This window comes from Budorcas taxicolor, chromosome 11 (genome assembly GCF_023091745.1).
Source record: "Budorcas taxicolor isolate Tak-1 chromosome 11, Takin1.1, whole genome shotgun sequence".
Taxonomy (NCBI): Eukaryota; Metazoa; Chordata; class Mammalia; order Artiodactyla; family Bovidae; genus Budorcas; species Budorcas taxicolor.
In genome coordinates this window covers 12,115,807-12,143,333 of record NC_068920.1, presented here as the reverse complement: position 1 = coordinate 12,143,333, position 27,527 = coordinate 12,115,807, and the positions used below count along the sequence as shown (strand labels likewise).

General features: G+C 48.6%; 1 protein-coding gene across 1 annotated transcript in view; it reads right to left on the bottom strand.

The window, feature by feature from the left end:
• Nucleotides 1-27,305, bottom strand: part of LY86 (lymphocyte antigen 86) — a 41,660-nt gene extending 14,355 nt beyond the window's left edge. The window contains exons 1-2 of the mRNA XM_052649570.1: nucleotides 27,179-27,305; nucleotides 273-359 (exon numbers count right to left, since the gene is read on the bottom strand). Of these exons, the coding sequence (XP_052505530.1) occupies nucleotides 273-359; nucleotides 27,179-27,305 (214 nt within the window). The remainder of the gene's footprint in view (nucleotides 1-272; nucleotides 360-27,178) is intronic.
• Between the last annotated feature and the right edge of the window lie 222 nt (nucleotides 27,306-27,527).

Genomic DNA, 27,527 nt, shown 5'->3' with positions numbered 1-27,527 from the left:
ATTTTTTGTTGTTGTTGTTGGATATACTGATTCCAGGTGCTTATAGCATCCAAATGAGTGTCTAGGGTCTCTTTTCACAAAAGAACAGCTTTAAATGAGAGTTCTGCTCTATCTGGATATTACTCAGAGAGAGAAATGGAAATGGAAATAGTTAATTCCAGAGAATGACGAGGTGCAGCGGCTCAGCCACTACAGTAAATATGAATAACTGGGTGTCTGGGCCACAGAGAGGTTGTGTCATGTTTTATATTATGTCAATAATGTTTACTTACTCAGAACCATTCCAAATCTAACGTTGATATTTGGTTTTAATTGTCTGGAACACTGGTCGACAGAAAAGCCAAAATCTTGCAATGGGTCTGCCAAGAAGAAAGCGACGGGTTAGATGTGAGGACACCACATGGTCTGCAAGCGCACGCTCAAGACTCACACCCATCCTGTGCCTTTTTTCCATGTGAGTCACTGAAATGGACTTGGCAACACATTGCCTAGCACTCTTCTCATCGAAGTCCATGATGCTTTCAACCGCCCCTCCCCGTCTCTGCAAACTGGATGCCGTGTTCACTCTGATGGCAGGTCTCAGGCTGAGAAATGAGTGCAGGGTCCTGATGGGTGGGTTTCATCTTTTTTTTCTAACTTTTTGGTTGCACCACTCAGCACATGAGATCTTAGTTCCCCAACCAGGGCTCGAACTCGCGGCCCCTGCAGTGGAAGTGCAGAATCTTAACCACCGAACCACCAGAAAAATCCTGGGTGGGTTCTATCTTTACTTGTTAAAACTCTGATTATTGCTTGCTTTTATTTCCTGAACTTTTGTCCTTAAAATTGATTGCCTGAAATACTTCACAAAGCATGTCGTACTATATTTCAAACAAGAGAAAATAGGTGCAGCTTTTCAAAGTTAAGACCTGCCTTTATCACTCCATCCCACCCCATCCCATTCAACACAGCAATTGTTTCCAAATATCCCACTATCTGAAAGGTATTGTGTTAAATAGAAAAGCTACAAAAACAATACTTTTTACGTATAATTTCTGCTCATTCCAAACGTCCCAGTGGCTCGTTAGAGAGAATCAAGAAATGTTCTGCTGGCCCCAATTTCCGTTTCCCACATCAGAGTCCATGCTCCATTCTCAGAGGTCTTGGTGGCAAGTTTTCCAGCAAGCTCCAGGCACTTTCTCCTGAGTCTCCTGGTCTTACCGGTTCAGGCCATTGTCTACAAACTAAAGTTGCTCATTCCCACTTTTTTTCTGGTGAAGGTTTCCCTGTGCCGTGCTAAGTCGCTTCAGCCTTGTCTGACTCTGCGACCCCATGGACTGTAGCCCACCCAGCTCTTCTGCACGTAGGGTTCTCCAGGCAAGAATCCTGGAGTGGGTTGCCATGCCCTGCTCCAGATTTTCCTGACAGTCCCCCATATATTCTTCTGCTTCTCTGAGCTCTTCAAACAGTTGTGTCTCAAGTACTGTTTAAGGCGTACAAGCATGTGTGGCTTTGTGCCTTGACGTTTGACTTGCCTCACGATAATTAACCCAAACGCAGACCTCCCGAAGGGCAGGAGCCAGAGTTTTCTTTCTTTCTTGTTGTTTTATTTTCCATTTCCCTTTTCCTTATGTTTCCCTCTGGGCCCCAGAGGAGACAGCTGATTTTAAGTGAGGGTCTGCATTACATGAATCGCTGAGCCATGCACTTCGCGGGGTTTCCACCTAATTCTCCGCGCCTAGCGCAGAGCCTTGAGGTCAAACACGAAGTAAGCGCTGCATAAATGCGCACAATGCATGGATGAATGGGTTACGTATTAAGCTATTTCCTCTCAGCTTCAAATTAGCCTTCAGGGCTCTGCTGTGAGAAGCTGGGGGCTCTTTGCATTCACATTTCTACTTTGACACCTGCCAGAGACGCGCCAGAAAGAGGCAGGCTGAGCGGGAGAAGGACTTCTCCTTCCACTCCTGCTGATGCTCGAGTGTGTCCCCAGCTGAAGGCCTATTGCCTGGCAGCGGCAGCTGGTTCCAGAGTCCAGCTCTCTTTTGTACCTTCCTAGAACCAGCGGAGTCTCAGCTCTGCCGGCCCCAAAGCTTCTGTGGCGATGGTAACTCAGAGGGTGGCACCCCTTCCTAGGCTGCCTGCATCTCAGCCCTTCAAGGGCTCTGCTGTCAAACTTCTACATTCTAACAATGTTCACCTCTGTCCTCTGCGCACGGAGGGTAGCTTCTTCTTCATTGTTTTTTTTTTTTTTGCTTTTCTGGTTCTCTAACAACTGCTTATGAGAGCTGGACTATAAAGAAAGCTGAGCGCCGAAGAACTGATGCCTTTGAACTGTGGTGTTGGAGAAGATGCCTGAAACTCCCTTGGACTGCAAGGAGATCCAACCAGTCCATCCTAAAGGAGATCAGTCCTGAATATTCATTGGAAGGACTGATGCGGAAGCTGAAACTCCAATAATTTGGCCACCTGATGTGAAGAGCTAACTCATTTGAAAAGACCTTGATGCTGGGAAAGATTGAGGGCGGGAGGAGAAGAGGGCAACAGAGGATGAGATGGTTGGATGCCATCACTGACTCGATGGACATGAGTTTGAGTAGACTCTGGGAGTTGGTGATGGACAGGGAGGCCTGGTGGGCAGCAGTCTATGGGGTCGCAAAGAGTCAGACATGACTGAACAACTGAACTAAACTGAACAACTGCTTAACCAATAGCCTGTACTAAATTTTCTGTTGAAACAACTGATGGGATTTCTGAATTTCTGACTGGACCTGGACTGATGAATGAATGACAATCTTGAGAGACAGGCCTGGTCATCCTCATTTTACAGATGGGAAAATTAAGACTCAGAGAGGTGGTGTTGACTTCTCCAGGTTTTAGACCTAGAAAATGGCAGAGTCAGGATTCAAACTCAGACTTAAAAACAAACAAATAAAAAGTTGCCACCCACTACTGCATAGAGGCATGCGCAAAAGCAGAGCCTCGAAGGTGGATGTTAATGACCTGATTAGTGCGATGCCTGGGATACTCTGTGTGCGGGCCTGTGGCATCTGGCAGTTCTATTTCATAACTGGTTTCAATTTCATCTTAGCTATGAGCTCACATTTGTTGGTGGGAGCATTCCAGACAGTTTAATCATCCACACTGCTGACCTGGAAGACGCATAATGGTCTGTGGTATACGCCGTGGAAATGATCACTAGGCTATTCAGCCCTGCAAATCTAATCTAGCTGCACTTTTATTTGATGAAACTCCTATGATCTGGTCACTAATTTCCTGGAGGGATAAGCCATTTTCTCTGATGCCCATTTTACTTGTTCATCAGCATGTTTGTGCCCTCCTGGCATTTATTTCAGTTTGGAATATGGGAGCAGGGCTTAGGAGACAGTTTTTCCTGCTACATGTTTGGCCCTCGGTATTAGAAAAGAGGCAGACCAACAGAGGCTTAGAAAAGTGCGTCCTCAAGATTGCGAACAAATTTAAGTTGCGATTTGAGGAAAGATGAAAGGGGATAAGCATGTGTCGATTAGCTAATTATCAGGCACAGAATCACACTGTGTTGATCAATATTTTAAAGGCATAGCTGGAGAGAATAAAGTGAGGCCAGAAGAAGGAAATAAAACATCTCCCTGGTCCTGGAAAAATACTATTGTGAAGAAAATCATTTTAATAAGGAACGAAGTCACAAAGAAAGCAGCGGGTTGCTTCTCTCTGAGGATGTGACTATAAAACAGAAAGATAGACTGCTTAAAAAGTGCTTAGGGCTTTGGTGATCTTTCCTAGTAGTTATTTCAATTTTATATTTGAGAGTGAATTTTATTTAATTTTTTTTTGAGAATGAATTTTATACTTTAGAGTGAGCATGCAGTTTGCAGTTGGCTCGGGGAAAATAACATCTGTTCCCCTGTCCCCCAAGCCCACCCTCACACACTTATGGCCTTTCCTCTATTGACTGATATTTTCACTCGGGCACTTAGCATGCTCTGTAAGAAATATTTTTCATTTTCTTGTAAACCTCTGCCTTTCCTCTACTAGATGCTTCAAGGCAAGCTGCCCAGCCTCAGAGCCCAGCATCATGTGCTAAGATTATACTATGTGGGACTCCCCTGGTGTCCAGTGGCTAAAGCTTCTTGCTTCCAGTGCTGGGTGCACGGGTTCAGTTCCTGGTCAGGGAACTAATATCCCACACGCCACTTGGCATGGCCAAAAAACAAAATAAATTAAAGAAGAAAATAAAGACCTTCGTAAGAAAAAGATTATACTAGGTTCCAAGTAGTAGTTTGTTGAATGAATAATAGGGATTATATACAGTAAACTTATTGAGAACTTGAAAGCCAGATTTCTCAACTTTGTCACTATGGACGTTTTGGGTCAGAAATCCTTTTTGAGGAAAATCCTTCTTTTTTTTTTTATTCCTGTGCGCTGTAGGATATTAGCTACACCTCTAACCTACTAGACCCCAGCAGCATCCCAGCCCCAAGTTCAACAAAAAAAGGTTATGGATTTTACTAAATATCCTCTTGGGAATGAACTCACCTGGTGAGGACCCACTGCTTTGAAGAATTGCTTTCTCAGTTGCCAGACAAACGTCTACAGAATCAGCTACCAAAATGAAGAAAGTGGGCTGCATTTTTAAAGCAGGTCTCCTTAATATGGTGTGAGAGTTGACTAGAGACCAGGGTGGGGGGTTTTTCCTCCGACACTTGCCCTGGGTAATTTTGACCACATGAAAATGGGATTATCTGAATTTGGATCTTCTGAAAGAATAAAACTGGGGAGTTGATGAGTGGTGTTCCTGGGCTTCAAGGGCAGAGATAACTATTTCTTCCTGACACTTCACTGCACAGCAGCGAATGAGCCGAGAAAAGACGAGAAGCTTCAGGGTGAGACATACGATCTCTTATCGAATTTGTTTTTTCCTTAGCCTCTAAGCTCCCCTCTATTCTGTCTGCTCGGTCCTCCTGTACGGCGTCCGCCCGAGAGAGGGCAGCAGTTACCGTGGGTGACTGTAACGCCCCCCAAGCTGCCCCGTGCCCCCACGCCCGGGGGACAGGTGTGCCTGGAAGGCAGCCTCCTCCAAGCAGCGGACACCAAATCCCCGGGGAGAATGGTGAGGGAGCAGCTGGGGAAGCAGCCAGGAGCATCTGCCTTCTCGCTAAGGGCAGTGCTGGTCACACGCATCCCGGAACTGGTTCGTGCTCCTTCGTTGGAATGGAAGAGACTTAGGAAGACAGGTGCGGCTTAGCGTGTGCAGGGGCTTTACACAGCTCAGCTCCAGGGCCATTCTGGGGCCTTAAGGTCTGTTGATGGCCTGTGCTCTCCCGGGAGGGGCTAGACTCAGGCGGTCATCCGGGAGAGGATGGGCTGGCCTGGGGCGTTTCTGGCCTGCGTTGGGCTGTCAGCTGGAACCAGGGCAAGAAAACAAAACCCAATGGCACAGCCTCGGGAAGTGCGATTCCTCTCTGAGGTCGGTGGGGCCCGATGGGGCCAGATGGGTGCACCGGGCTGGGCTCCCCGCTGATGTGTCTCAGGCGCACGCGTGTCCCCAAGTGCTTGAGGCCACGGCAGTCACTCTGCTCCCTGAAGCCTCTGCGCTGCTGGTTGGGCGGTTTGAGGGGCACAGGAGGGGACAAGCCTCATGCTGCTGGTCCCATTCTCCAAATTCCACAGCTCTGCCTGTTGCTGTGGTTCAGTCGCTAAGTCATGTCTGACGCTTTGTGACCCAGTCGCCTGCAGCACACCAGGCTTCCCTGTCTTTCACTGTCTCCCAGAGTTTGCTCAAACTCATGTCCATTGAGTTGGTGATGCCACCCAACCATCTAAACTTCTGCCGTCCCCTTCTCCTTTTGCCTTCAATGTTCCCCAGCATCAGGGTCTTTTCCAAAGAGTCGGCTCTTTGCATCAGGTGGCCAAAATATCGGAGCTTCGGCTTTAGCATCAGTCCTTCCAATGAATATTCAGGGTTGATTTCCTTTAGGATGGACTGGTTTGATCACAGTGGACAAGTCCACAAACCACATATCTCAGCTGGTTGGATAAATAGACGGAAAAGGGGCAAGGTCAATCCGTTGAATGAGAGCAGGAGGGAAGCTGGACTCTCATGTCGGCCTGGTGGGTGCCAGCAGTCACTTGGGAAGCCTGAGTTTTGAAGCCAGTGACTAATTTCCCCTGCACTTGGAAGACTCTTCGGAAAGGTGTTAGCGCATATTAACTTTATCATCATCATAACAGAGGTATTTGCTTTGGCGCTTAGGATGGAGTTTCTGAGCGTGGATGAAATTCTAGTCTCAGGCCAAATATTAGCAGACGGACCTCTGCTAATTTCAGAATTCTTCTGCAAATAAAACAAAATAAACAGATCTTGCGTCTGACTTCTTCCTTTAGGCTGGGTGGTCACTAGTTTTGCAAGCTTGTGCTCTGTTCGCCATACAGGCCTGGTTGTGCATGGATCTGAGTCTGCCTTCTTATATGGCTGTGTTTTGACGGGGTGTTTTAATTTTCTTGTGTGATTCCTATGATAACACTCAAGGGTCATTGTGGATCCTTGGAAAAGAAAAAAAAAAAAGATGACGGGAACGCTTCCGTGAGATGCCGCGGCTGGAAATCCGTTACCATGGCAACACAAAATTAATTTCCTCTTTTCTGTCCTTGACATGCTGTGGTGTGTTCCTTTCCCCCCTGCCCCATCCTCTTTTCCTGCCTTTGAAGAGAAAGAAATGACTTACGAGGTGGTAAATGCATCCTAGCTAGTTGTTCTGTTATTTCCTGGTCTCTCCTTTTTCCCCACCTGTCAAATCTTATTACTGTAGAATAGCGTGGCAAAGCTCCCCGATGGGCCATTGTATTTCAAATAGTAGCAGTTCTGCCCCCATTCCAGTCTCCTTGGTCAGCATTTCATTGGGAATTGACTCACACAGCCAAAGACGGGTATGTGATCTGGATTTTCGTTTCTTCAGCATGGTTATGCAGAAAAGTGAAAGTGTGAAAGTGTTAATCACTCAGCCATGTCCGACTCTTCATGACCCCATGGTCTGCGTAGCCTGCCAGGATCCTCTGTCCATATAATCCTCTAGGCAAGAATACTAGAGTGGGTAGCCATTCCCTTCTCCAGGAGATCTTCTTGATCCAGGGACTGAACCCGGGTCTTCCACGTTGCAGGAAGACTCTTAACCATCTGAGCCACCAGGGAAGCCTGGATACATAGACTGGGTGTTCAAAAATGCTTAAACATGGTTCCTAATCGCAGACACAACGAAACGCAATGAACACCGTCACAGTTACAAGAGGAGCGGCTGCCGCTTGTAACACTGAGGGCAAGGACGCCTCCGTCCCGCAGCCCACCTGGAAGCTGGGCGAACGCATTTTTGAGTGTGAAGGTAGGTTTTGGCTGCCAAGTTCAAAATTCCATATCCTTTATCTTGTTTACTTCTAACTGCAAAAAAAACGGGATTCTTTGGAACTCATTACTGACAGATAAAGGGTGTGAATCTGCACTCTCTTTTGGCCTCTGAATTCCATTCCCCAGGAATAACCAGAGCCTGACTTCCAAGAGCTTAGGAGGAGGTGGTTTTTTATGTTATAAACACTTGAGGCCAAAAAGAGATTAAAAAGCAATGAAGATGAACTTTCATCGAAAACACTTGCCAAATGTCTCAAGGGAAGTAACGACCCATTTGAAGCTCTTACGATTGATCTTTTGCATCCCAAGAGCAAGTGGACGACAAACGCTAAACGCAGTTTTATTGTGTGTTACCATGGGGGTATCACATACATTCAGCTCAGCTACTCAGTCGTGTCCAACTCTGTGGCCCAATGGACTGGGGCCCACCAGGCTCCTCTGTCCATGGGATTTCCCAGGTAAGAATACTGAAGTGGGTTGCCATTTCCTCCTCCAGGGGATCCTCTCAATTCAGGGACCGAACCCGCATCTCTGGTGTCTCCTGCATTGGCAGGCGGATTCTTTACGATTGGTGCCACCTGGGAAGAGCTGGGGGTATCACGGTGCCGCTAAAATCTCACCATGAGAGTACAAGCAAACGTGAGCTTGTCTCACCACGGACAGTGCACATTAGTGGCTGAGGGATGGGGAATGCGGCTCAACTCCGCGTTCATTTTACTGAGGACCTGATACACGGCCTTGGGGACACACGGGCGAGCCAGAAAAGGCTTCCACTTTCACCTGGAGTATAATGCTTCCATCACCTAGTTATGACATTACACGGCTAAAATGCAAACTCAATAAAAGATACACGTGTACTCTGAATCTCTTATTTTACAGTCAACATAGAGGCACACGGTCTTTTGTGTGCAAGCTGTGTCTGCCATACACTCACCCCACATTACCTGGCCTGATCCCTTTGCAAGTTAAAGTCAGTCTTAGTGGTGGGGTTGCTATTCATAGCTTCAACTTCCACCACTACAGTCAAGACACAGACATGAAGAACCTTCCTCATTCTGCACCTTGACAATCACTCCTGACTCCAGCTCCCCTTTCCCACCCCAGCAACCACAAATCACTGCTTCAGCAACATAATTCTGTCATCTTGAGAAAGTTACATATGTGGAACCACGCAGTATGTAAGTGTTCTTCTTAACTTGTCATAGATATATTAAGATATAAAAATATGTTCACATTTATTTTCAATCAAGTATAGTGGACTTACAATATTGTATTATATTAGTTTTCTGCATACATCATAGTGATTCAATATTTTTAGACATTATAAAATGATCAGCACACATGCAACCTTTTAAGGTTGAATTTTTTCTTTCTCCAAGTGGCCCTGGAGACCCATTCAGGTGGCTGTGTATCTCAGGAGCTGTTTTTCTGCAGTGTGGATATTTCACAGCCTAGCTATGTACCTGTCCTTCATGTGGAAGGACATCTGTCCAGTTTGGGGCCATTACGAAGAAAGCTGTCGTGATCTTTCACACACAGGTTTTTGTGTGAACATAGTCTGCATTTCTCTGGGATACATACCCACGGCTGAGGTTCCTGGGTTCTATGGAAAGCATATGTCCAGTTTTACAAGAAACAGCCTGTTTTCCAGAGTGGCTGTGCATTTTACATTCCCTCCAGCATGGTAGGCAGGTTCTCCTGGGAGAAGCTTGTCCCCTGGGAGAAATCAGGAGAGGGGCTTGTGGTCAATATGGGATTGACAACTTCTATGCCCACTCAACCTTCCAGGTTCAGGCAAAACTCCCCCCCTGACATGAGGTGACTGTTCCCAGGAAGGTCGAATCCTGGAAGCCGTGAGTTGGGCGTGCAGCAGTGGCTCATTGCTGTTAACGGGTGTCGGGGAGGGTGGCTTGGGTGGCCGGCCGTGATGGGGGTTTCCTTGCTCAGCCTCCCCTGTCTCCTTCCCATCGCTGTCTTCAAGACCCCTATGGCGGCTTTGGCCACACTCTGTCACTCGGAGGCCGGCAGAATTCTTAAGACTCATTTCTCCTGTGCTTCTAGTATGAGATCAATTTATTAAATATTTCTTCTCCCTCGAGTACTGCTCTCCCCCACTTGGTAAGAAATTGTCCACTGCTGCCTCCAATCCCCCAGCCGAGCCACACAACGAAACATCAATTTACACTTTCCCTGAGAAGCAAGACTGCTGACGGAGCTGATGGTCTGTCTCAGTCTGATGGGCTGTCATAACAAAATCCCACAGGCTGGGTGGCTGAAATGGCAAACAAATGCTTATTTCTCAAAGTTCTGGGGGCTGGGAGTCCAAGGTCAGGACGCCAGCTGATTTGGTGCCTGGTGGGAGCCCTCTTCCAGGTTTGCAGACTTCTCCGTGTGTCCTCACCCAGCAGAGGCAGAGAGGGCATCCACTCTGCTCTTTTCCTCTTAGAAGGACACTAATCCCATCATGGGTCCCCACCCTCCTGACCTCATCTAACCCGAGTTACCGCCAAATACCATCACCTTACGGGCTCCCTCAGTCACACAGTGATAAAGAATCCACCTGCCAGTGCAGAAGACATGGGTGGGGAAGATCCTCTGGAGGAAGAAATGGCAGCCCACTCCAGTATTCTTGCCTGGGAAAATCCCACGGACAGACGAGCCTGGCAGGCTATAGTCCATGGGGTTGCAGAGAGGCAGACACGACTGAGAACACACACCCCCCCCCGCCAACCCCCCGTCACATCGGGGTTTAGAGCCTCAGCATATGAATTCTGAGGAGACACATTCAGTACATAACTCGTGTAGAGACCTTCCTCTTCACGGTTAGCATTCAGCAAAGGGGACGGAGAGTGACACTGTTTCTGAGCCCGACCACCCTGATTTAGAATGAGCATGAGTGTCCCACGACGGCCCTGGAGTGAGGAAGGAAGTGTTCAAGGGGGACCACAGGCTCATCCTTTATCCGAGAATTAGAGACACAGTATCTCCAGCATCTCCAGGACATGCAGCTGACTCTTCCTAAAGAGACCATGGAGCTTCCCTGAGGAGGTGTCTGATGTTGTTCAGTTGCTCAGTCGTGTCCTGCTCTCGGTGACCCCATGGGCTGCTGCACGCCAGGCTTCCCTGTCCTTCACTCTCTCCCTGAGTTTGCTCAGATTCATGCCCATTGAGTCAGTGATGCTATCTAAACATCTCATCCTCTGCCATCCCCTTCTCCTGCCTTCAGTCTTTCCCAGCATCAGGGTCTTTTCCAAAGAGTCAGTTCTTCACATCAGGTGGCCAAAGTATTGGACCTTCAACTTCAACATCAGTCCTTCCAATCATTCAGGGTTGATTTCCCTTAGGATTGATTGATTTGACCTCCTTGCTGCCCAAAGGACTCTCAAGAATCTTCTCCTGACAAGGTGGAGAGGTTACCTAACAGGAGTTTCTACCAGGATGTCTTGTACTGATCCGGGAAACAAAATTCCTCATTCTTAGAACTATAAACCACTTTCCCCCGCTGCATCTCTCACTTCATGCGATGAAGCCAGAAGGAGTCTGCTGGACATTCCAACTCTGCACTAGAGCTCTCCCTGACGGGAAAGAGGGAGAAGTTTCTCGTCTGCAGGGCATGGACCACCCAGGAGTAGGATCTTGCGGCATGAATGACCCAGGTCTGCAAGCACTCACTGCCAGATGCCAGAGGAGAGAAGAACCAGCTGCCTTTGGTTTGGACCCTCTGCCAGCAAAATAAATTCTTAATTGAGAAGAGGAATCATTTCTCTGCTTCCTGGACCAACACAATCCTATTATATTTTCCTCCTGTTTAGAGGATTAAATATACTTTTGCTAAAAATATGAAAAGAATTCTGTTGGAAGATGGCAAACTGAAATGAAAAATAAGATGGGAAAGCTGACTTCAGACTGATAAATGAGAGCCGTGCACCTGCTGAATAACCACAGCCTTCTTACTCCCACTGGGCTGCACACAAGTTCAGGGCCGCCCGTGAGCTGATCAAAGTAAAGTTTCAGGCAGGCCTGACTCAACACCTTACCCGTCTCCTTCACGCCATCGCTGGAACCATTTGGATATCGTTCAGCCTTTTCTTGCCATCTGCTCGTGTGTTTTCAGAACATAGCATTTAAAAACCGTTACTGTATGGAAACATTACCAGGCAAAACTGGTGAAACTAGAGAAATGCTGCTACCTTTGCCCAGCCTTAAGGCTCGGAAAAATGGAAAGAAAAGTCCTGGGCTAGAAAGTTTTTTCCTGAGATAAGGAGACATAAATAATAGATGCTCACAATAGTTTGTAACTGTGAAAACCTGGAAGCAACCTAAATATCTATTGGAAGGAGAATGTGTGTAATTGTGGTCTATGCACAAATGATATGTTCTACAGCCGTGAAAGTGAATTCACCACAGCTGCACATACTGGCTACCTCTTGGAATAATGCAATACATTGATTTCAAAATAAACTGCTGCTTCAACTGTCATTAATTCCATACATTTTAGGTTAGACGTTTCCATGCTGTCATGCGGCATGCCTGCAATACTCTTTGGTATCCTCTCTTCAGACCCTTAGACGCTGTATTTGCTGTGCTGGTGACGGCCTTCAGCACCACAGTGAACAGAAGGGGTGGTGGTGGGCACTCTCATTTGCCCGATTCTTGGTTTTAAAGAGAGCGCTTCCAACGTTTCACCATTCAATGGGGTGCTCACTGTAGATCAGTATTTTAGGTGCATTTCTTTAAAGAAAAGGGAGCTGATTTTCATAATGCAAGCTGGCAGACCCTCAAAAAATTAAAAATAGGACTACCATATGATTTAGCAATTCTGCTTCTGGGAGTACATCCAAAGGAAACACAAACGCTAACTTGGAAAAGTGATCTGTTCCACCCTGTTCATAGCAGCATCACTTACAATAGTCCAGACATGGAGACATCTTAAATGTCCACTGGTGGATGGAGGGATAAACAAGTTGTGATTATATATATGTATATAATCAGCCATTAAAAACTGTGAGATAATGTTTGTTGTTTTAAGCTGCTATATTTTAGGGTAATTTATTATGCAACAATAGGAAACAAATGCATTCTTATTTCAAATTAGATATTTTTATCATCCTTACATTCATTGCTTATTTAAATTTATCAATTCTTTAGCCCCAGTCCATCTTGCAATTCAGAACTCATTTCTGGGATCATTTTACTTCTTTCTGAAGTGCCCCTTAGAAAGTTTCATTACTGAGAGTTTTTTAGTGGCAAACTCTAGATTTTGTTTGTTCAAAAAGTCTTTAATTCCCTCTTGTTTTGGCATGGTAGTTACCTAAATACAGAAGTCAAGGTTGATTGCTGTTTTCTCTTCTGAGTATACTGATGTTGCTATATTAAAATCTGCTATCACTCTAAATAAAATTTCTCGCTATGTGATTTTTCTTTCTCCTTACACCAATAATTATTTTTCCTTTGTTAACTTGTGATTTTATTCCAGTGGGTCTACTTGTGGTATTCTTTTTATGAATCCCACATGGAATTTGCCTGCAGTGAATTTGGCGGTCTAGGTCTTTCATTAATTCTAGAAAATTCCAGTATTTTTCTTCAGAAATTGCATTTTTCCTATTTTTTCTATTTTGTTTGGTAGCTGAAGCTTCTATCTCTTTATTTCTCTGTGATGCATTTTGAATAATATCTCCAGCTCTTTTGTCCAGTTCATTAGTTCTCTCTAAGTTAGCAACACACGGGATCTTTGTTGCGACAAGCAGGATTCTCTCTCTCTCTTTTTTTTTTTAAGTTGCGGCAGGTGACTCCTAGCTGTGGCCTTCAGGACCTAGTTCCCTGACCAGAGATCAGACCTGCGCTGGCATCACAGAATCTTAGCCACGGGACCACCAGGGAAGATCCCTCTCTCCAAGCAATTTTTAAATCTGTGTTCTAACCTAGCCATGAGGCTTTTTATTTCAACAATTAAATATTTCAAGGGCTTCTGTTTGATTCTTTTTAAAATACTTCAGATTTTTTTGGACGTTTTGTTTTTTCCTCTCTCATGTTTTAGATTCTCTTTCACTTCTTCAAACAAATCGCGTGTTCTCTCTTTTACAGTGTGTATCTCACATTTTCCAAATCTCATGTATTCAGGGGTAGAATTCTGCGTTTTGTTTTTCTGCTGCCTTTCCCTTATGGTGGTTTATTTCCCTGTGGTTTTAAATTTTGGATTGTAAGCCGAATCTTCAGAAATCGTGTGAAAGTTAAATTGAGAGTAGGTGTTCCTCCGGAGCAAACGGACGTTTTCTTCTGCCAACATGTCTCAGGTATTCCCAGGTAAGGCCCACTTTAATGTGATTTCTAGATTTGGGGTTTCCTGGATCATGAAGGGACTATACACTTGAGCCTCAAAACTGTGTTGCTATCAGGTCTGGAGCTCCTGGTTCTCGAAGAAGAGTTATTTCCTCCAGAGGCCACACAGAGTCCGAAAACTTTCTTTGTTTCTCATCACTGTTTATTGGGGCTATCACTCTTGGCAGGTCTTGGCTTCACGATGGGATCAATTCCCACTTTGCACAGCACAGGCCGTGGTTACCAGACGCACACACAGCTGCTGAAGCCGTGTTCTGGCTCATGGAGACCGACACAGGGCCTGAGCCAGACACAACCTTGGCACCCTCTTTCCACTCTGCGTCTGTGCTTTCTCTCCGTTTTGGCTCCCAGAGAGCTCCCGTTCTTTCAGGCAAGCTCAGCTGTGTATGTAGAAAGATGTGCGTCACCTTTTACCCACAGATTTTATAGCAAGACAGTTTTCCATCCTGTGGAGGCCGCAGCGTGCCCGTTCCAGGATGCGCTGGTCATTTTTTATGGGCTGTCTTGGTCTCTCTCACCAGTGTCCCATTTATGGATGCTTTTGTGTATGGGAGGGGTTTCAGTGTGCAAGGACACTGTAGCAGAGCATTTATTCTCTCCAAAGTCTTCCTGAAAATTCCATGGCTCTGCCTGAGGGCTTTCTCTGGGTGTGGGAGGGAGTTTGCTCCGTACACAGTCAAGCCAGACGCGCTGGAGAAGCGACGTGCCCTGAGCCACCACGGCACACAGCAGCTGGTAGACCAACACTCCAGCTCCCTCTCCCTTCAGATCTGACCACCCCGAGGCACGTCTCACGGGTCTCCCCGGAGCCCCAGAAGGACTGGGCTTTAGCTGCCCACAGTGGCCACCTGCATCGGCTTCCTTTTCTTCCCTGACTCACTTCTTCACTCTCTTTTGGTTCTTCCAAGAATCATTTCTCAAATAAATTTGCACTTGATTCCTTGTGTCACTGGTCATTTCTCAGGAAACCCTATAACTTAAACCTACTCCTCTAATTTGTAAAGACTATTAACACCATAGCAAAGAAACAGTTTTATCTTCAGAGTCCTTCAGATTCAGGCCTCCTGCTTTCTTGCCTTTTTTAATAGAAATACACATTTTAGTGATGACTGTAGGTAGCAAGAAACAGTTCAACAGATTTGGATCAAAATCTAACTAGCAATGTCAGGTGTTGGGGTGCTAATAGAAATAGCATGACCTGGACATGCTTGAACACTCAATTCTTGGGCTAGCAAGAACACTCCAAATTCAGTAAGTGGATTTCTTACCTTGGGGGCTTTGCACTAGGGGTAAAGGATCTGCCTGCCAATGCAGGAGACGCAAGAAACGTGGGTCTAATCCCTGGGTTGGGAAGATCCCCCAGAGGAGGAAATGACAACCCACTTCCATATTCTTGCCTGGGAAACCCCACAGACAGATGAGCCTGGCGGGCTATAGTCTACAGAGTTGGGAAAGAGTCGGACATGCCTGAGCACACACATACATATTTGTAACTTACATATTTGTAATTCTTGGGGATTCCCGTGGTGATATCACTTAGACATAGAGGATAGTGATGGTAAAACTGGACAGTAAGATGCTTTTTTTTTTGAGATGTTCTGCATCCAGGAAGGGGAGGCCTTCAGGACTAGGTATCAAAAAAAAAAAAAAAAAAAAAAATTGGTGTGACCAGACTAACATCTCCTCTCTCTACAGCAGAGGCTGTAAATTGCTAGAGCCTGATTTACCCCTGGCTTTCAGAACTGTTTCGTTGCCCTTCACAATGTTAAAGAACACTTAGGCTAGTTGCCATGTTCATAAATCAGGAGGCGGTGCTTCTAGATTAGGAGATTTTCTTTCAAAAAAGGAGAAGGTTGGATGTCTTAGGTCTCCAAATCCCTCCTGGCAATCAAATGGAGCGGAACAGTAGTTTCCTTCTTGAGATGAGAAGCTCTAGTCCTCGCAACTTTTATTGTGTGTTACAACTGACCCCCTTCCTTCACAAACCTGCCTTTTCCATGAAGGTGTTTGAGCATCTGACTCGGGCTCTGGAGCGGGTGAGAGGTAAGGCGATGACGAGTCAGGGAGGAAGGGAACAGTGGTCTCCGCTCTCTGGCTTCTCCCTCACTGCCTTCCTGAAGGTCTGCTCCCCCAGGAAGGCGGCGTCCCTGAGACCCTGGGAATCAGCAGCATTTGCACAGGCGCCTCCTGCTCCTTGTTTTGGCAACTGGCTCTAAAACCTCAGACACGACTGGACACGATACTTGCTGCTCAACCGCTGCTTCAAATAAACCAAGAGTCACTGGCAATGCTCTGTTCTCCTCGGGGATTTTTTTTGAAATGTGCATATTCACCTTCACAAGAATTGCTCTTTTGTTTAGTTAAAACTGAAGCTAACTGTGAGGCAGAAAAGCTGTGCACCCTGGAAGAGGATCTTCCTGTCCACTCTCCATCAGGCTTGGATTCCAGCAGCTCTGTGCCAGTCAGACTGGAATTTAGATGCCAGAGAACCAGAGCTCCAGTGCTGTGCTTCCAGAATAGGCACCATCCAGGATCCAGGCCTGAGCCTGAGGATCCGGGGGGAGGCAGGTGGGACTTGGGCATTTTCCTTGATGGCAGAAGCTGGCTGCTCTCAGCAAGCTTTTGTACACATGGAGAAGGGACCAGAGGAAGCCGGCTGCTGGCATCAAGCTGTGGGGCTTCAGGGGTCCGAGTCACCTGTCCTATTTTCATCGTTGTCCTCTGTGATGGTCATCTGTTTCCTAAGTACTGCTAGAACCCTTGATGGGGCTCATACCACAGAAGGCGGCAGCTTTCCTCCTAAACAAGCTTTCCACTGTTCTGTGGAACCATGTCACTTCTATGTACAGTTGGCCATGCTAGAACCTTTATGGAACTAAACGGTCCTCTCAGTATTGTAAAATGAGGCCGCTTAGGTCTTGCAGACACAGAGGGTCTTGTTTTCCCCGGGCCTGGCAGGAAGGGATGTGGGCACATCACTTTCAGAGAAGGCCTGCCTAGAAAGAGGATCGGGGGTGTGAGTAGGAAGGAGAGGGGCTGGTCGCAGTGCAGGTGGCATCCTTGATCTGAGATCGGGTGCGTTCACACCGTGGCATTCACGCAGGAGACAGGAGGCAGGGCTGCCCGGAAGAGCCCAGGGACGGAGCGGCGGCCGCGGCTTGTGGTCGGGACTCGCTGCTTCCCTGGTTCCGAGTTTCCTCTTCTGGATGAGGGGACACTTGGAATGAAGCCCTGGGGTTCTGTCTGGCCAGAACATTTCCCAGTTCTCTAAAAGGTCTCCTGTCTGTCCCATCGCCTGCTGGGGGCGTGGAGGTGGGGGTGGAAGGATGCTGACCCCTCCCCAACTGCCTGCAGAGCACCAGGCTTGTGGAGAAATAGGTTGTCAACAGACCCTGGCTGCCAGGCTCCTTTCAAGGCCAAGTAACATCCAGGACCACAGTAGATGGCCGCAAGCCCCCATCAGGGACGGATGCTCAGCTGAACCTGGCAGCTGCTCTAGGAACCCCGCCCAGGCTGGAGCGAGCCTCCTTCCACTCCGCCTGCAGCTACACAGCCTCTGAAGACCGCAGTCGCGGGGAACAAGTCCTCTGTGCTGGCCTTGGAGCTGCAAAAACACTGCTAGCCGATGAGGCGGGTGGGTGGCTGTAATGCCAGCTCTGACCGGGAGGGGGCAGGTGGGAGGGGGCCACCAGGGACTTGCTCCCTTCTGCGGACTGGGGTGACACCAGGCAGATTCTGGGACCAGGAAGAAAGGCAGTGCCCGCTGTGTGGGGCTCCTGAAGACGACATCTCTGGGGATTCTGTCTTTCAGAGTCACTTCGCAGGCCTGTCCGAGTGAGGCAGCCTGAGCAAGGACGAGAAGGAAGCTGCATCACATCACAGACACTGGATGGGCATGAAGCCTTGTTCTTAGTTCTTTGGGGATCCAGAACGTTTCCACCAGTTTGGATAGGCTAGAGAGAACCGCGGGATTTGTTTCTATCTTTGTAAGTAGGTAGGAGTGAAGACAAAGCATCATGAATAAGCCAGGAAAAAAATATATGAAAAAAAATATAACGTGTATAAATATATATATGAACACAAGGGCTTGGAAAAAATTAGAACAGAAGGATTGATCAGTTTAAGTGGTCTTATATAAAAATTGGATTGAAAGCTGGACGAGAGTCAAACCAGCATCAGCAAACCCAAAGTAAAAAGATAACCCAGTGCTATGTTCTAAGAGAATAAGTTTGCTAAATATGTTAAGGTGAGCCTCAGCTGTGCAGAAGATAAAATCCATCGTGGCTGCTAAATGATCCCCTCACTGTGTTTCTGACATTAGGGTGGTGGGTGTATGTTTCCAGCAATGCTGACAGGCCAGGTCGATGCATAATGATGCTATGGTGACTTCACAATGACCCAGAGAAATATACATCAGCGGCTGAAAAGCAGCAGGACACAGGGAACCCTGAGACAGGAAGGGGCTGAAAGGTCTTCAGGATGTAATAGGTCAAGTTCAAGTGCAGAGACGTCAACTTGCTGGCCAGCCACCAGGCCCAGAATCAATTGATTGGTAACTTAAAACCTTTGTCCTGGCTAGTCTGAATGATAGGCTTTATGTTTGGTCTGGAACATACCCTAGGAAAATACTGACCTAGGTATTGCTATAATTGGGCTTCCCTCATGGCTCAGATGGTAAAGAATCTACCTGCAATGCGGGAGACCTGGGTTCGATCCCTGGGTGGTGAAGATCCCCTGGAGAAAAGATTCCCATTCCAGTATTCAAGCCTGGAGAATTCCATGGATGGGGAGCCTAGCGGGCTTACAGTCCATGGGGTCGCGAAGAGTTGGACATAACTGAGTACTAACACTTTTACACTTTTATTGCTATAACTCCAAAAAAAGTAAGAATACAAGGAAGAATAAATATCAGTGTAGAGATGGTTAAGTAAAATGCACAGTAGAGATGGTTGGATGGCATCACAGACTCAATAGACATGAGTTTGAGGAAGCTCTGGGAGATGGTGAAGGACAGGGAAGCTGGGTGTGCTGCAGTCCACAGGGTTGCAAAGAGCTGGACATGACTGAGCGACTGGACAACTAATAGCTTGACACTAGTTTAAGAAAAGGGTCCTAGTAAGTGAGCAATCACTGTGATAACCTGCGCTTGTCTGATTTTGAAGATTTTAAAGCATTGAAGGAAATCTGTTGTATTTGTTTACCTGCTTAAAACAATTCTACTAGTAAGTTTGCAACCCATGGATGTATCCCTGTGATAAAGCCAATTTTTTAAATTTACAAAGCTTTGGTTTATTAATTATGCAAATAGAGTTTAATTGTTTAACGGGATATTTTAATAGAACATGGTGGCGGCTTAGTTGCTACAACTGTGTGGAACTCTTGTGACCTCAAACACTGTGGCCAGGCTCCTCTCTCCATGGAATTCTCCAGGCAAGAATACTGGAGTGGGTTGCCATTTTCTTCTCTAGGGGATCTTCCTGACCCAGGGATCAAACCCTCATCTCTTTCACTGCAGGTGGATTCTTTATTGACTGAGCCACCAGGAAAACCTCTTAATAGAATTGAACACTAAAAGACACAGAGGCCCCCCGAATAGAAAGGCCCCAGCTACGGGAAAGGATGCTAAGGGTGAACCTGATCGCGCTCCTCCAGATTTCTCCTGGGGCTCACACAACGCCCATCCGGCCAGAGGAGAGACGCCAGGCCTCACTCAGGGGAGTCGGCTGACCTCACTGTGGCCCCCCAGCAGCCGGGTGAACCCGCACTGACCTCATTGTGCTCCCGGCAGCAGGGTTAACCCCCCCTGGAGGCTTGGATTTCTCTTGTGAAACCTATATGCAGGTCAGGAAGCAACAGTTAGAACTAGACATGGAACAACAGACTGGTTCCAAATATGAAAAGGAGTACGTCAAGGCTGTATATTGTCACCCTGCTTATTGAACTTAGATGCAGAGTACATCATGAGAAATGCTGGGCTGGAAGAAGCACAAGCTAGAATCAAGATTGCCTGGAGAAATATCAGTAACCTCAGATATGCAGATGACACCACCCTTATGGCAGAAAGTGAAGAGGAACTAAGAAGCCTCTTGATGAAAGTGAAAGTGGAGAGTGAAAAAGTTGGCTGAACGCTCAACATTCAGAAAATGAAGATCATGGCATCCAGTCCCATCACTTCATGGGGACCAGTGGAAACAGTGGAATCAGTGTCAGACATTATTTTTCTGGGCTTCAAAATCACTGCAGTTAGTGATTGCAACCATGAAATTAAAAGACGCTTACTCTTTGGAAGGAAAGTTATGACCAACCTAGATAGCATATTGAAAAGCAGAGACATTACTTTGCCAACAAAGGTCCGTCTAGTCAAGGCTATGGTTTTTCCAGTGGTCATGTATGGATGTGAGAGTTGGACTATGAAGAAAGTTGAGTGTGGAAGAATTGATGCTTTTGAACTGCGATGTTGGAGAAGACTCTTGAGAGTCCCTTGGACTGCAAGGAGATGCAACCAGTCCATTCTGAAGGAGATCAGCCCTGGGATTTCTTTGGAAGGAATGATGCTAAAGCTGAAACTCCAGTACTTTGGCCACCTGATGCGAAGAGTTGACTCATTGGAAAAGATTCTGACGCTGGGAGGGACTGGGAGCAGGAGGAGAAGGGGACGACAGAGGATGAGATGGCTGGATGGCATCACCGACTCGGTGGATGTGAGTTTCAGTGAACTCCGGGAGTTGGTGATGGACAGGGAGGCCTGGCGTGCTGCAATTCATGGGGTCACAAAGAGTCAGACACGACTGAGCGACTGAACTGAAACTGAACTGGAGTCTTGGAAGCAGCACCTTATGGGCCCCGGATCTTTTTCTTCCTCCTCCCGGCCATTGGCTGGTTACTTCTGCCACCGCCCCCCCAACCCCCCGGCCTCGTTCTGTTCCAGAGGTGGAGAGGCTTGGTGGAGGAAACTGGCGCAGACTCTCAAGAAGACGCCAAGGCACAGTTTAGTCTTGTTGAGTCCCTTGCGGGGAGGCAGGTCCCTCACAATGCCAGCTTGCCCTTTGCCTGCTGCTCAGGAATGCCCCTCGTGGCTGCACCCAGATCCCAGATGGACACGCTTGGTCCCTGGGAGGCTGCAGAGGGCTCCCGAGATGCTCACTTGGCTGCTCTACATCCTAGAGGGAAGTCCTGGAGCATCACGAGTTCTCCCAGAGAAGGAAGCAACCCCCAGCCAGATGGCACACAGTTCCTGGGCGGGTGGCCCTTTTCTTTCAGCTGACCTCCTCTCCCGAACCGTTGTTTGGGGTTGAGGTTTGGAGGGGAGCACCTGTTCCCCACCAGTGTGCACTCCTCTTACTTTTTCTGACCCTCCTCTTTGCTTGGTTGATGTCAAGGCATGTTAAGTGGCAACACTAGCATCTACACTCAAGGCTGTTGTGAGAAAATACAACTGCTCTCCAACTCTTACCAAGACCCCGTCACAGCAGTGACAGCAGCAATGGCCACAGTGACATTTTCGGATGGAATGAGTCCTGGACCACATGCAACTCACTCATTCCTACGGGCACCCAACTTCCCCTTGAGCACCCCAGACCTGCAAGTGCACACTCAGAGAAGGTTCCACTGCAGCCCTTTGCAAAATCATTCCCAGCTGCATTTTGGTGATGAGCCCTTGGTCCACACTGAGGGGCACCAGGCGTGAGTCACTGTGGCTTTGCCTGTGGAAATGCTGTCCAGGGTAACATCTACGCTCGGGAGAAGTTCCTCACGGCTTATCCCAGGCTCAGGAAAAGCTGGACATCTCCTTAAACACTGGTTTGATTTTGTAAACGGTGTAATGTTAGTTGCTCAGTGTGTCCAGCTCCTTGCAACCCCATGGACTGTAGCCTTCCAGACTCTTCTGTCCATGGGATTTCCCAGGCAAGAATACTGAAGTGGGTTGCCATTCCATTCTCTTGGGGATCTTTCTGACCTAGGGATTGAACCCAGGTCTCCCATATTGCAGGCAGATTCTTGACTGTCTGAGCCACCAGGGAAGTCCCAACTTCTAGGAAGCTTGTAGTCAAATATATCCCTAGTAGCTGTGAAGTATCTCACAAGTCGCCAGCAGCAAAGATTTACTGAGCGCTTAGTATATGCTCAACACATTTCACTTGATTGTCACACAGCCCTGAGATGCTGATAAGATTCTTATCCCCAGTGCAGTGGGCTGGAGAATGGTTCCCAAAGATCCATGTCTCCGTCCCCAGGGTCTGTGAGTGTCCCCTCAGGTGGCACAGAGGACTGTGCAGAAGTGACGAAGCTAAGGATCCCGAGACTGAGATCATCCTAACCTCAGGGGGCCTCCCAAGAGGGAGGCTGAGGGAGACAGGACACGGAAGAAGGAAGGGATGTGACCGCAGAGGCCAGGCGCTGTGCTGCTGGCTTTGGAAATGCAGGAAGGGGCTGTGAGCCAGGGATGCAGACGCTGGAAGAGGCGAGGAAAGTCTCCTCCCCTGGGGAGTTCGAGGGAGGGTCTCCTTGGACCCAGCAAAACTGACTTTGGACTCCTGGCCTCCAAAACGCTTCAGGATCTAAGAATCCTTTAAAGCCGCTAAGCGTCAAGTGGTACCTTGTTACCACCACCGCAAGAAACTCACACATCCTCGACTATCACTGAGAGGAAACAGGATTGCCCAGGGGCTGGAGTGAGGTTTGCAGACCCCAGACCCCAAGCTCTTAGGCCTCACGCGGCCTCCCCTGTTGTAAGTTTCCCGACCTCCCTGCCCCCACGTGCTGGCTTCATGATTCCCCTCCTGGCTCTGCTTCCCCCAATCTCTAGTTCATCTTCTCATCACCTGCACTCTTGTGACCCACCTCCGTCTTTCTGTGACAGAAGCAGATATAACCGCACTGGTAGATGTTTGGGCAGGTATGCAAGGTGGGGCCCCCGGGTTTTTTCTAGCCCTGGAAACTGCCCTAGGATTTAACAGAAGAAAGGCCCCCGACTGCTTTAATTCCCCCTTTCGCTTTTGTAAAGACTGTCACTCCCTTCTATGTGGCAGCACCACCATTTGGATGGAGCAGGACTTCTGCTTTTTCAGACACTTCTGCTCACTTCCTGGTCTAAGCCCGGCGCCCAGTAACTGCTTGTGAAGTTCCTTCTTTCACCTTGAGGATTTTTATATTGTTCAGAACAGTTTCTAGCCTATGATCTCCCCTTCCCACTGAGATTATAAAACGGGCAGAGAAGGGGGAAAGGAAGCGCTAAACCCAGAAGACAGCGAATCCTGGATTGCTGATTCTGCCACATCCATGGATGATCGTGATGTGAACACACCTGTACCGGGATTCCAGGAGCCCCCTGTGCCCAAGGCCGTCTGAAGCCTAGGCCTGGATCCAGCATCACAGCACACAGTCTTTACGTGCCTCACTGGTGGGGCGCCTTGAGAGGCTGTCCTGCAGCGAATGCAGCCGCTGAGGGGGCATCTCCATCAGGGAGGGCATGCAGCCATTTGGTCCCCCACAGCTCGATGGCTGGCAAGATGGGAGGGAGACCCATCTCTGGAGGAGCTCCCAGGACACCACTTTCCTCTCTGCTGACCCCGGCGTACACCAAAGCCTCCCTCTGACATTAAGGATGTTGAAATGATGCTAATGTAGGCTCCCAGCAATTCCTTCCTGGATTATTGATTTTTTTTTTCTTTTGCTGCACCATGCATTATAGAGGATCTTAGTTCCCAGACCAGGGACTGAACCTATGCCCTCTGTGTGGAGTCCTGCACCAAGGTCACAAGACAAACATCTCTGGAACTGACCAAACCCATAGCAACTGCTACCATGAACCTCAGGCCAGTGGCCAGTTCCCTGACTCCATATTAGGTAAAATTTCTACCCTGTTAGCCACCTTATAGCATCGTAACCCATCACCTAATGCCACCCTCCCAGTAGGAATTTTTTCTCTTTTAGAGGCGATAAACATTGGCTACTAGCTCTTGAAAGGGTTGGCTCTCCCTGGAGCCAGCCCGCTGTTCTAAGAGTGTCTCCCACTGTAATAAACTTTATTCTCCTTTCATCCTGCCTGGAGATTCTTTTCCATCCCCCGCACAGGTCATGACCTGTTGGTGATCACGACACATACCTGTATCTGTCCTAGAAAGAGACTTGTTACACGGTGTAGGCTCGTGTGATGGTGGAGCCTGAGACGTTCAGAGTCTGCCGTCTGTGAGCCGGAGCCCCAGAAAGGCCAGTGGTGTGGCCCGAAGGCCTGAGACCCGGGGTGGGGGCACTGCAGGTGGGAGATGGGCACCCCAGCCTCACAGTCAGGCAGAGAGTGAGTGCTCCCTGCCCCCGCCTTTGTGCGGACGTCCGGCCTCACAGGTTGGGAGCTGCCCGCCCGCACCGGGAGGACCATCTGCTTTACTCAGTCCACCGTGCCAGCGCTCATCTCCTCTGGAAACATCTTAGAGACACCCCGGACATGATGTTTAACCAGCTATCTGGGCATCGCAGGCCCTGGTCACACTGACACATTAAAGTCACCCATCACCCCTGGACTCTGCCCACCCTTCCCACCTAATCGCTCACCTTTCCCTGTGTCCCAGCCCTTCCCCAGCCCCCGAGGCTAAACCTGCTCCCCAGCCTTCACTCACACGGTCCTCAGCCTAAATGCTCTTTCCCGCTCCCACCCCTATGCCATTTGCCTTCTGACAACATTCTAGATGCCAGTTGATTCAGAGTGGGCCTGGAATCAATGCATTTTAACTCCACAGGTATTTACTTAATGCCTGGTGGCCTCAGAAAAGTTATCTGATGTCACTCACCCTCAGTTTGTTGTTGTTTCACTGCTCATCATATCTGACGCAGGGTTTCATCCCTGGTCCTGGGAGATTCCCCAGAGGAGGGGATGGCAGCCCACTGCAGTATTCTCAGGCTTCCCTGGTGGCTCAGATGGTAAAGAATCTGCCTGCAATGCGGGAGACCTGGGTTCGATCCCTGGGTTGGAAGATCCCCCGGAGGAGGGCATGGCAACCCCCTCCTGTATTCTTGCCTGCAGAATCCCATGGACATAGGAGCCTGGTGGGCTACAGTCCATGGGGTGGCAAAGAGTCAGACACAACTGAAGTGACTTAGCATGCACCCTCAGTTTACACATCTGTAAATAAAAATAACACTTAGAAAGTACTTAGTGTGACACCTAACACATGTACCCTTTATGAACATGAGATGCTGTAATCACTATTCTCATCATCCTACATGGTTGAACTCAAGCTTGAGGACAGGTTCCCTGGTGGCTTAGACTCAGCCTCACCCTCTCCAGCCATCATCACATCCTCGGTGCAGGACACCGTCTCTAGTCCAGCCCTTCCCACAGGGCATTTACCCTGTTGCTTGGCTCCTCCTCCCACCGCTCTTGGACCAGAACTGTGTCTCCCCCGTTCCTTCCAGTGAGTGCTTAGAGCAAGGCTGTGACCAGCACTCACTGACTTCACAGAGCACCCGCCCCTTCAGAGGGAGGGGTGCTCCCCAGGCAGCGGTGACACAATCCGTTTCCCTGGAGCATCTGCTCCTGGCAGCGGTGGGAAAGGTGGTTGCCAGGCTTGGATGCAGGCTGCAGGCTGGTCTGAGGGGTGGACCAGCCATGGCAACCGTTTATGGGAGGGTGAACTGGAAAAACAAATCCCGAGTGGTGCATTCATCTCAACTTTTGCTTCCCATCCTGCCCTGAAAATGAACAGATGCCAGCAGAAAGCATCCCATCCCCAAGGGAAGAGCAAGAGGAAGGCGATGAACACTTCCAGCACCCAGCCTTTCCTTCTCTTCTACAGTAAACAAAATTTGCGTGCGTGTGTGTGTGTATTTCAATCTTCTATGTTCCCTCTTTTTAAAAGAGTCAAGTCTGGACATCTGTGAGGCAGCTCCTTGGGTGCCAGTCATAGGGCCCAGCTTCTGCTCAGTGTAACATTGATGCCCCTCCTCGGCATATTGTGGGGCCAGCTTGGATACTTAAAGGGCATCTGCTTTCCACCCCCTGTAGTCTGAGCAGCATTTTGCCCCCTGTCTACCACCAAGATGTCATGTTTCACGAGGTCATGACGTCGTGAGCCAGTCCCTCTCCTCTTCATTCAACATGCGATCCTGAGACTGGGCTCATTTCTCCCCGCTCAGGCCCCCTTTATGAACTGAACGTGTGTATATGTGCTCAGCCACCCAGTCCTGTCCAGTTCCTTGCAACCCCATGGACTGTAGCTTGCCAGGCTCCCCTGTCCATGGGATTTCCCAGGCAAGACTCCTGGAGTGGCTTGCCACTTCCTCCTCCTGGGGATCTTCCTGAATGGGTGGGCCGTAATCCGATATGACTGATGTCCTCATGAGAATGGACACAGACACACGAGGAACATGTGGGCACAGAACAAAGAGCAGGTGAAGACAGGAGGAGAAGGAGGCCACCTGCAGGCCCAGGAGAAATGAGTCCTGCTGGCACCCTGGTCTTGCAAGACTTGCAGCCTCTACTGTCGAAGCCCCTCGGTCCATGGTGTTTTGATGGCCCCAGAAAACAAACATACCCCCAAGACTCGGTTCAGATCCGACTACAGAAGCTCCCTGCACTCTGTTCACTAGGCTGCAGCACTGGTTGGTGTCCACGCTTGCCCGGTGGGGTAACCGCCTTGGCTCATTCCCTCTTATCATGTCCAGAGCTAGAGAAAACCATGGCATTGGCAGCAGCCTGATAAGTGTTTGTTGAATGAATAAATGATGTTGCTGCTGTGAGAGGAGTTCTGGCAGCATCATCAGAAGGATATGAATCTTCTCCTTTGTCATAAACGATCTTTTCACTCAACTCGCAAACAACGTAACCTGGAGAGGTGCCCCGGGTGAGCAATTGGGGGAGGTCATGGAAGCTTCACCATGATGGCATCACCGACTCGGTGGACATGAGTGTGAGAAAGCTCCGGGAGTTGGTGATGGACAGGAAAGCCTGGTGTGCTTCTGTCCATGGGGCCGCAGAGTTGGACACGGCTGAGCGACTGAACTGAACTGATGGAAGCTTCTCTTCCTGATCCTGAACTGGCGAGGTTTCATGACTTGGTAGACTCATGGGACAGTCTGCTCTATTTCGGGCTCTGTGAGGTTAGTGATCTTATGCATGGTAGCCCGCCAGGACGCTCTGTCCACAGAATTCTCCAGGCAAAAAGACTGGAGTGGGCAGCCACCTCTCTTCTCTGACCCGGGGATCGAACCCAGGTCTTCCGCATTGCAGGCAGATTTACTTTCCTTTCTGATCTAGAGTCACTGTGCTTTTCTGGCCCTCTGGTCATGCTCTCCAGCTCTCTCCCGCCAGACCGCTTCTCCTGCCCAGGGCTTCCCATGGTCCACACCTACCCATTCATTCGCTGTCTTCCTGCCCTTCCTCCACTCCCATAAAGTGCTCAAGCATCTCAATGTGTGGGCCTTGCCTTCCCCGTAAACAGAAACCAACGTTCAGAAAGCACTTACCGCAGCTCTGGTAGAGCACTTGCAGATTCCCGTTCCTGCAGGCCGTGTGCATGGGCCAGGCCTCCCCACCAGCTCTCCGGGGAGACAGCAGAGTCCAGATGAGAAGGGCAGCTGCGAACCCTTTCATGGCGCGGAGACCCTGTGTGTGACCTGCACGATAACAGGGCCCAATAAACAGCGCCGTCCATGTGCTTCCTCCCCCCCTTATCAAGCGGTGACATGATCAGTTTCACTTCTTCTATTTTATGCTCCTGGGGAACCACTGTGAGAAGCAAAAGGCAGTTGGCAGTAATTTAGTCTCTAAGCGGTGTCCAACTCGTTGAGACCCCAGGGACGTGGATAACCCACC